This window comes from Myotis yumanensis, unplaced genomic scaffold (assembly GCF_028538775.1).
Source record: "Myotis yumanensis isolate MYYU_CA2020_CCGP unplaced genomic scaffold, mMyoYum1.0.hap1 SCAF_5, whole genome shotgun sequence".
In the NCBI taxonomy this organism is placed as follows: domain Eukaryota; kingdom Metazoa; phylum Chordata; class Mammalia; order Chiroptera; family Vespertilionidae; genus Myotis; species Myotis yumanensis.
The window spans coordinates 20,411,281-20,425,811 of record NW_027223756.1 but is presented as its reverse complement, the minus strand read 5'-3'; the positions used below and the strand labels follow the sequence as shown (position 1 = coordinate 20,425,811).

General features: G+C 51.2%; 1 protein-coding gene across 2 annotated transcripts in view; it reads right to left on the bottom strand.

Annotated features, from left to right (window-relative positions):
- ANXA6 (annexin A6) overlaps nt 1-12,341 on the bottom strand; it is a 48,581-nt gene extending 36,240 nt beyond the window's left edge. Inside the window, exons 1-2 of one of the 2 annotated variants that reach the window (XM_070414576.1) lie at nt 12,235-12,341; nt 1,011-1,057 (exon numbers count right to left, since the gene is read on the bottom strand). In XM_070414576.1, coding sequence (XP_070270677.1) covers nt 1,011-1,028 — 18 coding nt within the window. In that variant the 5' untranslated portion in view covers nt 1,029-1,057; nt 12,235-12,341. The remainder of the gene's footprint in view (nt 1-1,010; nt 1,058-12,234) is intronic. The other variant, XM_070414575.1, reaches the window with a different exon arrangement.
- Between the last annotated feature and the right edge of the window lie 2,190 nt (nt 12,342-14,531).

Genomic DNA, 14,531 nt, shown 5'->3' with positions numbered 1-14,531 from the left:
TTCCCCTCTCTCTTTCCCTTCCTCTTTGAAATCAATAAAAATATTTTTTATTTTTTTATTTATTTTTTTAAATATATTTTATTGATTTTTTACAGAGAGGAAGGGAGAGAGATAGAGAGTTAGAAACATCGATGAGAGAGAAACATCGATCAGCTGCCTCCTGCACATCTCCTACTGGGGATGGGCCCGCAACCCAGGTACATGCCCTTGACCGCAACCGAACCTGGGACCTTTCAGTCCGCAGGACGATGCTCTATCCACTGAGCCAAACCGGTTTCGGCAGAAATCAATAAAAATATTTTAAAAAAGGAAGAAAGAAAGGAAGGAAGGAATGAAGGAAGGACGGACGGACGAACTGGGGTATCCTAAGCCAGGGGAACTTAATTCCAGATGTGTGTGACAGCACACTCCCACCGCCAGAGCGTAGAGGACCCTCTGGTGCTCCTGCCTGTCCAATGTCCATTTCCCCTCCTGGGGGAACCCCTCTTGGGCCATGAAGTTCAGGTGGGACCAACTCAACTTTCTGGATCCAAGTTACCCAGGCCCAGCCAATGAGAATCTAACCTTGGACTTTCCCTAGAATCACGGGGAATAAATGATGTTGTTTCCTCCAGGCTTCTCAGGAAGCAGAAGGAAAGCCCGGAGCTACTGGTGACTAGTGTGCCAACTCAGGGGAAGACCTGCCCAGGAATGAAGCCAACCAGAGGAATCCCACTTCAGAGGCAGAGTCTAACACTAGCACTTGGACCCCTGGATCCAGCCAGACCTGAAGGCCTGGGCTTCTCAGTCATGTGCACCAATACACATCCTTCCTGCTTAGGATGCTGTGTTACTGTGGGTCACATGCCTGGAGGAGCTGTGACGTGGAACAGGAACAAGCAATGCCGGAGAATCTCTCCAGCTCCGCTCAGGCTGAAGGTACCAGGGGTCTGTGCAGCACACCCAGTGACTCTAGGAGCCCAGGCCCGGGGAAGGCAGAGCACAGCCTGAGGCGGGGAGAGGCTCCTTACCTGTGCTGGATTGGCCATGGTCTCAGGTTCTGCAGCAGAATAATACACTGTGGAGAAGAAAGAGACCCCATGAGACTCCCTTATACTCTGCTCCCCTCCATTCTCTCCCCTAAACTTGCTCACCCTTCCTTCTTCCCAAGGGAGAATATGTTCTCCCTGCTCTTTCCCAGCTGCCTCCAGCCCTTCAGGTTCAATGACACTCCAACACCTGGCTTGGGGCCAGGTGAATTTTCCAGAGGACAATGGACAGACTAGCCGGTGTCCAGGCACTCCCACCAGAAAGGGAAAGGGACTTAGAACCCAGAGGGAGAGAAGTCACAATCACTGACTGCACGTGGCCCCTCCAGGCGGGGCAGGGTACTTTCCTAGAAATGGTCTCACTTAACCCTCACAGCAATCCTTCCCAGCATCCATTCCCCCTTCTTACGGAGGAGAAAACTGAGGATGAGGGGAGTGGGGGTCAGGGAGGTTAAACAATTTTCCCAAGATCACACAGCTTAAAACTGAACTCAGTCAAGTCCAGATTCCAGAGTCCACACCATCTGCACCTGCGTGCCCTCTTTCCAAGTCACCAAGATCTGTTCCAAACCCAGACAGCTGCACATGAGAAGACTCGGGGCTCCTGGTCCCCTGCTGCAAATACCTGAAGGGCCTCGGGGCTCCTGGTCCCCTGCTGCAAATACCTGAAGGGCCTCGGGGCTCCTGGTCCCCTGCTGCAAATACCTGAAGGGCCTCGGGGCTCCTGGTCCCCTGCTGCAAATACCTGAAGGGCCACGGTGTCTGTGTAAGTCACGAGACACGTCCTTAGCATCTACTCTGATAAGGCACCGCTCTCGGGGCTGAGTTCAAAACCTGCTTTTCTGGAGCTTACTCCGTAATGGGGAATGCAAATGCATGTGATAAAAACCAGGGAGAAAAGTCCCGGTTGGGTGGCCCAGTGGGTTGGAGTGTCGTCTTGTAAACCAAAAGGTTATGGGTTCGATCCCCAGTTGAGGTTCGTATAGAAGGCAACCAATTGATGTTTCTTCCTCACATTGACGTGTCCTCCTCACATCTCCCTCCCTCTCTTTCTCTCCCTATTCCTCTCTCAAAAATCAGGAAACATTTCCTCAGGTGAGGATTAAAAAAAAACAACAACAAAAAAAACCACTAGGGAGAAAAGATAAAGCTTGGTCGGGAGAGAGCGACAGTGGTCAGGGGGCTCAGTGTGGCTAGTATGGAGGAGGTGGGGTCAGGGGCCCAGTGCTTGAGGCCACTGTGGAGACTGAAATTTTCTTTGATGAAACAGAAAGTCATGGGGTTGGGGGGTGCCTGAACAAACAGGGCACACGATCTCACTGAAGGAAATGCCAGGACACAGGTTCTACATGAAAGCATTAAGAAACGAAGGTAGTAAGTCACTAATGTTGAGGTAACTGCACGGTGCCAGTGGGTACTTGAAATACGGGGGGGACCACTTTGTAATGTATATTACACTATGCTGTGCACCTGAAAGTTATACAAAATCATACTGAATGTCAACGGTCACTGAAAAATAAAAGTAAAAAAGATACCAAGGTATCTTACCTAAAAACAGATGAAAAAGGAGGTGTGATTGGTTTGGAAAGGGGAAGAGAAGGGGGAGGGGCCGATAATGAGCTCCCTCAGCGGGAAGGCAAAGAAGGAAGTAAGCAATCTTCTCAGAATGAGAGGAGAAAGGAGGACCAGTGCTTTCCATTTTATGGAAATTAGAACTTTTTAAACCATGTCTATAGATTGCTTTTTAAGAGTAAACGTCCCAACTCTGTCAGACATACTCCGTAAGATCTACGAGGGGCTGAGCTAGGAGAGAGGGCAGACACCCAGGCGACTGCGGCTCAGTGCTTTCCAGTTCTGCACATCAATTCTCCCCCAAAAACCCCAAACAGAAACGTTGAAGGGACAGCAGCCCGGGCCTCACTGTGGGGTCACTGGGGCCAGTGTGACACAGCGGGGGAACACCAGTTTTGGAATCAGACAGACAGACCCGAATTCAAATCCAGTTTGTCACTTATTAGCTATGTGACCTTGGGCATATGACTCATCTCTGAGCTCAAGGTTATCTCAAGTGCAAAACTGGGGCTGCCCTTTCCTGCCTTGGTGGGTGGTTGAAGGATGAGACACGGCTCTGGTCGGGAGCAGAGCACACGAGGCCAGGCAGAGGCCTGTTCTTCGTCAATGGCGGCATTTGCTGCACTAGTGGGAAGCTCTGAGGACGGGTCCCCACTGCCTGACTATAAGCTCCCCAAAGGGCAGTCAGCAGGCAGACATGAGATGTGGTAGGAAGTGAAGAAGTGAAGTGAAGAGCAGAGGACGAAGATTTGTCTGCAAACACCCTGCTGTTTCCCTGACAACCAGGGGCCCCTTGGTACAAATGTGCAGCTCTTACCAGGAAATGGAAACCTCCCCGCCCCCCCCAGCCCCCCCCCCCAACTACCCTAGGGCCTGGCTAGGAGCCAGTCCTGGGTTTCCCTGGGGCCTGGGGGAAAGAGTGGGGGAAAGAGCACCAAGGCCAGCAGAGAAACAGAGACTTCCGAGGAGGCCGGGAAGTCAGCTGAGGCGGGAGGGCGGGCTGAGGCCTGTCACCTGCGCCTCCCGCCTCGAAGCATTTTCTTTTGGCCTTGGAGATGGAAACTCAGCTGCTGGCTGCAGCCCAGCCCATTTGGACAAGAGCCCCTTCCCAAGGAGAGCGGCTCAGAGGAGGGGCCCCCGAGGTCCTTGGGAAAATGCTCTCAGCTCTGAGAGCTGTTTTTGAGTGCCTGCCTTGTGTGTACGTGGAAAGCAAGCTTCTTCCAGAATTAAATGTTCAGACTGCAGCTCAGGGGGGTCGATTTCCAACAGCCCCCCCTCCGAGGGCTCAGGGACACTCTGGAGCTAATCTCAGAGGCGCCGTCTACACTGCTGTACCCTGGCTTTACAAGGGGCTCCGCGTCTTCCCAGAGCAACCCAGAACACACTTCCCAACTGGCTGAGTAAATGTTTTCTATCCAACGTTTCCGAAACCCAGAGGGCCCCTTAATGATCCACTACTCTCATCTCTCATTTTCTAGATGGGGTGAAGGCGCCTTAGGGAGACAAGGGACTTGCCAAGACCAAGACCACAGCCACCGCTCCGCCTCCCAGCCTGTCACAACAAGCACCCGCACAGCCCTGAGCCCTGGCTGCAATGGGACCTTAGGAGGAGGCCCCAAGGTGAGACCCGGGTTCTTGTTCCCAATCTGTCTGTAACCTCAGACAAGCCAGGTTCCCTCTTTGGACCTCAGTTTCTTCATCTGTAAAATGGGGACATTATCACTCCCTCTTTGGGAAAACTCAGGGTGGATGTGAGAGGCTTTTACAGATTTCAACCAGGAATCTTCATAGCAAAATCTCAGAATATCAATCCTACTAGGATTCTCCCCAGACCCCACAGGATTCCTCTCCAGCACCCCATCCCACCTCAATATGCACGTTTCATCATCTTGGTTGAGACAGTTTCTCAAAACCAGCAGGTATGGCCACTCTAGACCTGAGCCTCTCTCCTCCTACGAACACTGAATCTCTTCTGATCTGGCTACTCATGAGGGCTCATCATGGCTGATCATTCCAGAAATCCACTCAAGGGCAGAGTAGCGTCGTGGCTGCTGTGGCCACCCCCTGCCTTTGCCCTGTAGCCTGCACCAGCCCTGTTTCCTCCTCCCTCTTTGGGAGCTCAGGACTGACTCTAGGAAGAATGCTCTGGGGCAGAGAACACACCAGAGCCGGAAGAGCCTGTGGCTCGCTGCCACAGAGCTGGGGAAACTGACAGCTGGACAGGGGAAGGTCATGTCCAAGTCATGCAAAAGGCATGGGCTTTGAGATCAGATGTGACTGTGAGTCACAGCTCTGCTCCTGCGACCAATTTGTGATTTAAGTGAGTTACTAAACTAAATCTCAATTTCCACATCTGCAAAATGCATTTAAATGTCACCTCCATGTACTGAGAAATAAATGAATCAGTGAATGTACAGCTCTTAGCACGGTGCCGGCACATAGCAAAAACAGAATAAATGGCAGCTTTTATAGTGACGAGCCCAAACAAATACAAGGGAGGCAGCGTGGCATCCTAAGAAAGAATGCAGGTTTTGCTGTCATGACCCAAGTTCAAATCCTGACACAGCAAATTCCTAGTTCATGACCGTGGGTGAGTTATGTCATTTCTCTGACTCGGTTCCTTCATCTCTGAAATGACAATCTCATAAGGTTTTTGTAAAAATTCAATGAAGTAAGGCAGGTAAAATACTTAGCATGGGCAGATACAGATGCAATGTTTAATAACTAGTGGCTTCTGTTACTGCAGTCATCCTCTTAGAGCAGTCTCTCCAGTTTTGATGGTCCATGGTGATGTTTGTCATACACACAGACAGTTAAAGATACACACAGAAGGTCACAATCAAGAGTGCAGACTCGCCCTAGCTGGTTTGGCTCAATGGATAGAGCGCCGGACTGCAGACTAAAGGATCCTTGGTTCGATTCCAGTCAAGGGCACATACCTGGGTTGCAGGTTCGATCCCCAGTAGGGGGTGTGCAGGAGGCAGCCAATCAATGATTCTCTCTCATTGATGTTTCTATTTCTCTCTCCCTCTCCCTTCCTCTCTGAAAACAATAAAAAAAAAATTTTTTTAAAAAAGAGTGTGGATTCAATGCAGCGACGCAGAGGGAGGAGGAGAAAAGGGGGAGAGGCAAGGCAATACAGAAACACCAACATAAGAAAAACATTTCTGTCCTCCAAAGGTTGCCCTGGCCTGTGTGGCACAATAGGTTGGAGTGTCGTGCTGTGTACCAAAGGATTGTGGTTCCATTCCCGGTCAGGGCACAAATGCAGGTTACGGGTTCGATCCCTGGTTGGGACCTGCAAGTAACCAATGTTTCTCTCTCTCCCCCTCCCTCTCTAAAATTAATAAAATAAAATTCATTTTAAAAAGGTGGCTTGTGGGCTTTGGAGGAACAGAGTGCACTTTTAGGGAGGGAGGACATGTTGTGTGCAAGGGGGTGAAATCAGGTGTGTGGGGTGGACAATTTGAGGAAAATCAAGAAATAACCTGGCCGTGGATGGTGTCCTCAGAGGTTAGAGCATCAGCCGGCAAACCGAAGGGTCTTGGGTTCGATTTCTGGTCAAGGGCACGCGTATCTGGGTTGCAGGTTTGATCCCACATGCAGAAGGCAACCAATCAATGTGCCTGTCTCAGAGATGTTTCTCTCTCTCTCCCTCTCTTTTTCTCTCTCCCCCTCCCTCCCTCCCTTCCACTCTCTCTGATAACATCAATGGGAAAAATATTCTCAGGTGAGAATTTTAAGGTAGGAAGGAAGGAAGGGAGGGAGGGAGGGAGGGAGGGAGGGAGGAAGGAAGGAAGGAAGAGCCTGGACGGTGGTATATGTGTGCCCCAGGAATCCCCAAGGGACTTAAACTTGAGCTGTGTCACTGCCCTCAGTACAGCACTTCCCTTCCCCCCTCACCAGCTCAGCATTCAAGGCCCTTGACATCCTTCCTGATTTAACTGCCCTCTCCTCCCTCCATCCACCACCACACCCTCCCCTGCACCCTCAAACCCAGAATTTCTGTCTATCAGCATTTTCGATCCAGCTTTCCAGCATCAACACCAGTGCTTTTAAATTCTGGCTTCATTAATACCCACTGGGAGCTTGGGGGCGGGCGAGGGGGGCTGGGGGGGGGGGGGGCGGGGAGGGTGGTGGTTCAAACTAACCAACCCATACATAAGGCCAAACCCCAGAGATTCTGATTCAACAGTTCAGAGGTGAGGTCTGGGCTTTGGTAATTTTTTTAAACTTTCCTAGATGATTCTGCCAACTCTTCCAGGAAGCCAGGAGAGATTTCTCCGGCCTCTGACCCCCCCACAGCATTCTGAAACCACCTACACTAGGTGGTGTGGGGCAACCACTGTGGATTTAGTATTCTCCTATTAGATCAGCGGTTCTCAACCTGTGGGTCGCGACCCCTTTGGCGGTTGAACGACCCTTTCACAGGGGTTGCCTAAGACCATCCTGCATATCAGATATTTACATGATGATTCATAACAGTAGCAACATTACAGTTATGAAGTAGCAACGAAAATAATTTTATGGTTGGGTCACAACATGAGGAACTGTATTTAAAGGGCCAGAAGGTTGAGAACCACTGGATTAGATGGAGGCTGCTTGCTTCCAAGGTGGAGGTATTGTGGGGGGAAATCTGTACTTCAAATTCTCCAGGTGTCTGGTTTCAATCTTTGTTTCTGAGCTAGTTTACAGCTCAGTAAGTTGTAGATAACTGACAGTAATGCAAAATAATTCTTATGGCATGCTCATCCTGTCCTACCTGGTAAAGGTCTAATTATTTCTCTCCTCCTCTGATGGAAAAGAGTTTGCCTCCATTGTACATTCCTTTCAATATAAAGATATAACACCTGGCTGGTTGGGTCATTAATTAATGAGTACAATACAATCCTTAGCACATGGTCATTTTTATAGCTGGGTGAGCCATGATTCTACTCTTTCTTGAAAATTGTTGTATATGTGTCTTTGCCATGTACCACAGTGTGTGGCTCATAAGGACTGTTGGATGAAATGCACTGAGTAGCTTTCATGCTGTCTTTAATGACCCCCTTGAAAAATCAGTGTAGCCCTAGCTGGTGTGGCTCAGTTCGCTGGGCATCGTCCCATGCACCAAAAGGTTGCTGGTTCTTGCTGGTTCCATTCCCAGTCAGGACACATGCTGGATTGCAGGCTCGATCCCTGATAGGGGGAGTGCAGGAGGCAGCTGATTGATCTTTTGCTCTCACATCAATGTTTCTCCCTCTCCCTCCTCTCTCTAAAAAATCTATTAAAAATACTTTTTAAAATCAGTGTAGGGGAGGAAAAATAATTTTCCTTTTACTAGACCTTCTAGGTTCTTCTGTCTGGTTTAATAATGAAATCAACATGAGACAACTTAACAAGAGAAAATAACCAAATTTATCACGTATGTACATACAGGAGTTCCATAAGAATATGGGACTCAAGGGCAAATCTCCAGTGGAGGCTTATAAACTCCTACTAAAGGGAAAGGAGTAGTGGCTTGGACTTCAAAGAGGAGGCAGGCCGTTCACAGATAGGTGAGAAGGAGCAAACATCTGGGCCACCCAGAAATAATGGGACCCTTGGGGGTCTCACCACCAGACTGTTAGGTTCCTCTCCATCTGCCACATCTAGTTCATATGATGCTAAGGTGAATATGCTAGGGTGAGCTCCCTTCCTGGGGCAGATTTTTCTATCTAAATTATTTTAGGCAAGTAGCGGGGAGTTAAAAAGCTCTTCTTGAGTCTTTTGTTTCTAAAAAAAAACAAAAAAACAAAACAAAACCACACAGCTGAAAATAATCACTATTCCCCCAAAATGGGCATATTTGGGGGTGGCAAACTCTGCTCCCCCTCAACAGAATAAAAGGAACCATCCAGCCCACTGCTTTTATTCCTAGTTAGAGAGCTAAGAGAGGAAATAACCTCAGGGGTGAAGTAACTTGCCCAACTCATAAAGAAAATTCTTAATTAAGCAGGGGCTCGTTTTTCAAAAAGCATTTACTGAGCACCTCTTGGGTGTCCACTGATAGGAACTGGGGGTAGGATAAAAAATGAAACAGACGAGTCTCCCCCTGCCACAAAGTTGGCAATTTAGTGCAGTAACCTGCATTTTTTTGGATCCCGTACACCACCAGCAACAAAGGAAAGTAATTGTGCATTCATGATGATGAACAAAAATAGACTTTTTAAGCATGAGATCAAACGCATATAAGAAGTCAAGAAGTTTCTACCTGTACCTTTCTGATGACAGAAAGTCATCTTTAGTGCCTGCCGGGGTGTGTGCCCCCCACTTAGAGGTCCCTGGCCTATAAAATTTAGACCCTTCCCTTTCCTCTTTCCTGATGGCTCCGCCCCCAGCCCGCAGGAAAACGCCCAGGACCGCCCCAGTCCTCCGGGAGCCTCCCGGGTAAATGCCATTCCTGGCCCAGAGCACGGGCACCCCCCCCCCCCCCCAGCTCAGGCACTCGGGTTTCTTAGAGAGCAGTGTCTTTCCCTCTCCTGACCCAGAATCATTGATCCCAGGGCTGGACAAGGCCGCAGGGGATGACTGGGCTGCCCAGGTTGGAACTGGACTGACCCGGTTTGAATCCCAGCTCTTCACTTTCATGGGAGGCAGCAAGGTGTAGTGTCTCACAGTACAGAGGCTAGAGCTCCAAGGCCTGTGCCTAAAGCTTACCCAGCTAGGCAGGAGCCTTGAGCAAGCACTTAACCTCTTAAGATGAGAGATAAAAATAGTGCCTACAACAGGTAAGTTATGGTGAGGGTGAAAAGAATTAAAATGGGGGACATCTGTAATAGTGTCAACAACAACAACAAGTTAAAAAAGCCCTAGCAGGTTTGGCTCAGTGGATAGAGCATCGGCCCTCAGACTGAAGGGGTCCCTGGTTCAGTTCTGGTCAAGTTCTTGGTTGCAGGTTCCCGGGCCCTGGTTGGGGCACGGGCAGGAGGCAACCCAACCAATCAATGTGTCTCTCTCACATTGATGTTTCTCTCTGTCTCTCCCCCTCCCTTCCACTCTCTCTAAAAATCAGGTGACGATTAACAAAAAAATAAAACAAAAAGTTAAAAAGGAAGAAAACATGGTTAGTGCTTAGAAGAGGCCCTGGTGCATAGGACACATTATGTGAGTATATTATTTCTCCCCTAAACTTTTAAAGGCTCAGTTTCCACATCTGCAAAATGGGCATGGTAACAGCATCTCACATATCAAGAGCTCAGCCAGGGCCTGCCAAGTTGGAAGGGTTCAATAAATCATAGAAGTCGCTATTTTATTATTAAAGAGCACCAGGACACTCATTTTGCAGATGAGGAACCTGTGGCTCAGGTCACCTCAGAAGAGCACCACCCTCTTCTGAGATTACAACAGTAGCACTTGCTTCTCTGTGCACAGCACTCTCCGGTTTACAAGACACTTTCACATCTGCAATTCTGTCATCTCAGGAGGGTAAACTCATCCTCATTTTACAGGTGGGGGATCTGAGGCTCAAAAAACCCAAGGACAGTCATGCCTCCTTAGCCAGTCTCTGTGGGGGTTTTTCGACCCCAGGAAGAAAGAAAATGGAATGTGGCTGATTCCCAGCCAAGAAGTTCATAAGCATAAAGGCACCCCCACTGCGCAGACACAGACTTCCGCTCCTCTACGGGGATGGGGGTTTGGGGGAGAGAGATGTGCATACTCAGAAATCTGGGTAAAGACCACATCCTGTGCTTTGTCTCCCCCAGGAAGTATCTTGGAGAGGCTGGGTGGGGTGAGGTTGGCTACACCACTGGGCCTCCCCAGAAAATCCTAGAATGATACAACAAGAAGACCCCTGCAGCCCCAACCCACTCTAGCAGCTGGGTAGGTACCCTGGGCACATCTCTTACCCCTCTAGAGAGGGAGGAACTAAGGACCAGGGTAGGAGGCGTGTACCCAGGGCTCCCCCCCCCCCCCCCCCCCCCCCATGCTGCAGTGCAGAGGTTCCAGACCCTGGCAGCCACCCATCACTGCGGAGCTCCCCCACCCCTCCCAGGAATCAGCCCCAAGAGCTCAGGTCCCCGACTTTCCAGGGGCAGCCTGGAAAACTCACACATTCTGCCCCAGCAACAGCTGTAGCCCTTACCCAGAAACCACAACTATTTTCTGTATCCCAGCAGCTGCCTTGGGAACAGGGGTGGAAGGCAAAGGAAGATGGGTGAGTGACTATCACAGCTGCAGAGAGGGAATGAGGCCTCGGCCTCCCCGCCCAGCCCCACCCAACTCCCAGAATTCTAAATCTTGGGACCTTGAATCCTAGAAAACCAGCACCAGCTCTGGAAGAGAAAGCCGGTTCAGCAGACTTTGCTACAGAGGGGGTTAGAGAAGGCCCAGAGAGGGAAGGGGCTTGCCCAAGAACCCCCAGCACCTGGAACTATAGCCCAGCTTTCCACTGACCCCAGGCCATTGCCCTCTGCATGGTGCAGGGCGTGATGGGCAGAAGGGCAGGGTGCGTGGGAGCTGAAGCAGGGCCGGTCATTCACCCCGAAGGGGAGGGACTAAGAGGTCAGGATATCCCCTCCGCTCAGTGGGGCCAGAGATTTAAGGTGTGCTTTGTGCAGGGAAAGAAGGGGAAGTGAGGGAAAGGGCGGACTCAGGGAAACCAGAGGCCTTTCACAAACCCTGGAGCCATATATCCAAATTTGGAATAGTCCTGGGAGACCCACCAGGGTTTAGAGAAAAGGAGGGGGAGGGAGGAAGCAAAGGCTGCACCCATCCTCCCAAAGGACCCCTTGCCCCTTCCCCTTGCAGGGCTACAAGGGGGTGGGAGGTGGGGGGTGGGGGGGGCAGGCTTTTCACAGCCACTGTTTCCCCGGAGAGGGGCTGGCTCTATCAACTTGTCCTTGAGATGGAAACTGAGGCCGAGAAGGGAAGCTACCGCTCCAAGGCTACACTGCACGTTGTTGGTGGCGCTGGGCATTGATTCAAGGACGTCACTCCCGTGCAGGTGTTCTAGGGGTTCCTGAAGCCCCCAAGTTTGGGGAAGGCCAACACCGGGCTTGGGGAGAGCAGGAAGAAGGGTGGGGCCTTTGGTGGAAGCCTCCTTTAGAGGCCAGCAGGGTCCCCGGGGCCTTGCGGTGAGGACAGCCGGTCCACACCCAGCCTACCCTCCCCCCAATGCATCCTCCAGCCACTTCCGAGGGCGGAAAGTCTGACTCCTCGCGACCACTGCCTGCGACTCGGCCACGCCCGTCCTGCGGGTCGGGTCCTTCGATCCGATCCCCCTCCCCGAGTCCCGGGCCTTCCGAGCCTCCCCAGCCCTCCCCGCGCCCAAAGCAGGGCCGTCGCTGCCGCGGCCTCAGCCAGGTGCCCGGGCCCCTGGACCACACCCTCCGCAGAGCCGGCCCCCCGCGTCCCTCCGGCCCCCGGCGTCCCCCAGCCAGGGCGCCCTCCGCCCCCAGCACTGGCTCTGCTCCCCGCGCTCCCGGGGCCGCACCCAGCCTGCGACCCTCTCGGGTTACCGCGCCCTTGGGCTCCAGTCCCGGCGGCCCTCCCCGCTCCCGGGCGCCTCCTCCCCATCCCGGGCGGGAGACGTTTACTCATCGCCCCCGCGTCTTCGCAGCCCCCGGCCGGGGGGTCCCCGAGAGCGAGACCCGCTCGGCCTCAACGCACTCACCGCGCGGCCGAGGCCTCTGGTCGCCGACCGGCGGACGGGCAGACGGGAGGAGGGACGGGCGGACGCGGAGCTCGCTGGGTGGAAGCCCGTTAGCGGAGCAGCAGCCGCAGCGCGGGGGCGGGCCGGGCGGAGAGCCGTGGGCCCTGCATGGACACGTGGCGCGCGGGGGCCAATCCGGCTCGCCCCGCCTCCCGCCTCCAATCCCACCCCCCTTCCTGGGCTTAGATTCCAGTCCTCCAGGGCCCACCAGGACTTGACGCGACCGACTTACCTGCTTTCCAGGAGACAAGGGCCCAGGGAAGCCCCGATCTTTGGCGAGTGCCACACAGCCAGTAGGTTGTGGAGTCCGGAGAGGAACCTGAGCCAGGTGACTCCAGGGAGCTGCCGCTTCGTGCTTGGTTCTGGGTAGTGCATTGTCCAGAGGAGAGGGAGACAAAAAGACCAGCAGTTATGATCCAGGCCTGGGGAGAAAGCAACAAACATTTTCTGAAAGCATAAACTCTTCGGCAATACAGAGAAAGCCGAGTATGATCGTTCCCCCGGGATTTGTAAAGGCTTCCTGGAGGAGGCGATGTTGCAGGGAAAGTCAGCAGGACCTCCCATCCTCCGCCTCCTTCGAAAGTCGGCTTTGGAGAAAAGACGGAAAGATGGCAATTCTGAGATGTCATTCAGCTGCAGAGACTCCCTGGGCGAGACTCTGATGATCAATTTGCTCATCTGAAAGAGAAGGATAGCCAACATTTTTACAAAGATGGTCCTCAATCTGTTACTATTTCAGAGCCGTCTAAGCCTCCCACAAGGAGACGTGGTTGGAAAGTCCTTGCATCTCTTCATTTCCCAACAACATTGAACACCGTTCGAGCGAGCAAGGGAGGAGGCCGAAGTGCGCCGATGGGAAGTGGAGCCCGGCCCTGCCCTCATGGAAGGCAGATGCAGATGCCTAGGTCATTGTTATAATAAAGTTCAGCCAGTTGTAATCTGGAAATCGTAAAGGGCTGTGCTGGCCCACAGCTGGTGGATCCAGCCTCACCTAGGCTTCCGCACTCGAGTGATGCTACGTTGTGACCAGAAAGATGAGTGTAATCTAGTAAGAGACTAGGAAGAAATTAAAATAATTACCTTACGATTAGGAGAGACCAAATTGTGGGGGGGGAGGGAGGAGGCTTGTGAGCCCTGTGAGACCTTGCGTTTACTCTGAGGCTTTTGGGGAGCTGTTGCAGAGTGTTGAGCAGATGAGGGACATGACATTTTTGTCTTTTTTTTTTTTTTTTTGTAAAATCTACCTCACATAAATTAAGCATTTTACAGTGAACAGTTCGGTGGCATATACTACATTCATATTGTTCCACCACCACCTCTATCTAGTTCCAAAACGTTTCCATCACCCTAAAAGGAGACCCCATAGCCTTTAAGCAGTCACTCCATTCTCCCCTCCCCTCAACCTGGCAACCACCAACCTGCTTTCTGCCTCTATGGATTTACCTGTTCTGAATATATCATATAAATAGATTCGAAGTATATGTGGCTCTGGTCTCTGGTGTCTGGCTTCTTTCTTTTAACTTAATTGTGTTAGGGTTTTCTGGAAAAACAGAACCAAAAGGATATAAGAGGAGATTTGTTATAGAAATTGGCTCACGCAGTTATGGAGTCCGGGACATCCCACAATCTGCCATCTCCTGGCGGAGGAGCAGGAGAGCCAATGGTGTAATTCAGTCAGAGTCTGAAGGCCTGAGAACCTGGAGCCCTGGGGGCAGGAAAAGATGGACATCTCAACTCAAGGAGAGAGAGAGAGAGAGAGAGAGAGAGAGAGAGAGAGAATACATCCTTACTTCACCTTTTGTTCCACTCAAGCCCTCAATGGCTTGGGTGAGGAGGGAGGGGCCTTTGCTCAGTCTACTCAATCAAATGCTAACCCTCACAGACACACCCAGAAATAAAGCTTTACTAGCTCTCCAGGCATCCCTTAGCCCAGTCAAGCTGACACATAAAATTAATCATCACAATAATGATTTTGAAGTTCATATCAATACTCTATGCTTTTTATAGCTGAATAGTATTCCATTGGGTGGATGTGCCACATTTGTTTATTCACTCATCAGCTTGTGGGCAGGGCTGCTATAAATGCTTGTGTACAAACATTTGACTGAGTACATGTTTTCAGTCCTTCTGTGTATTTCCTGAAGAGTGGAATTGCTGGTTCATACAGTAACTCTATATTTAACTTTTGAGGAACTGTTGAACTATTTTCCACAGTGGCTGCACCATCTTTCTTATTTTACTTATTCATTTCTCTTTCA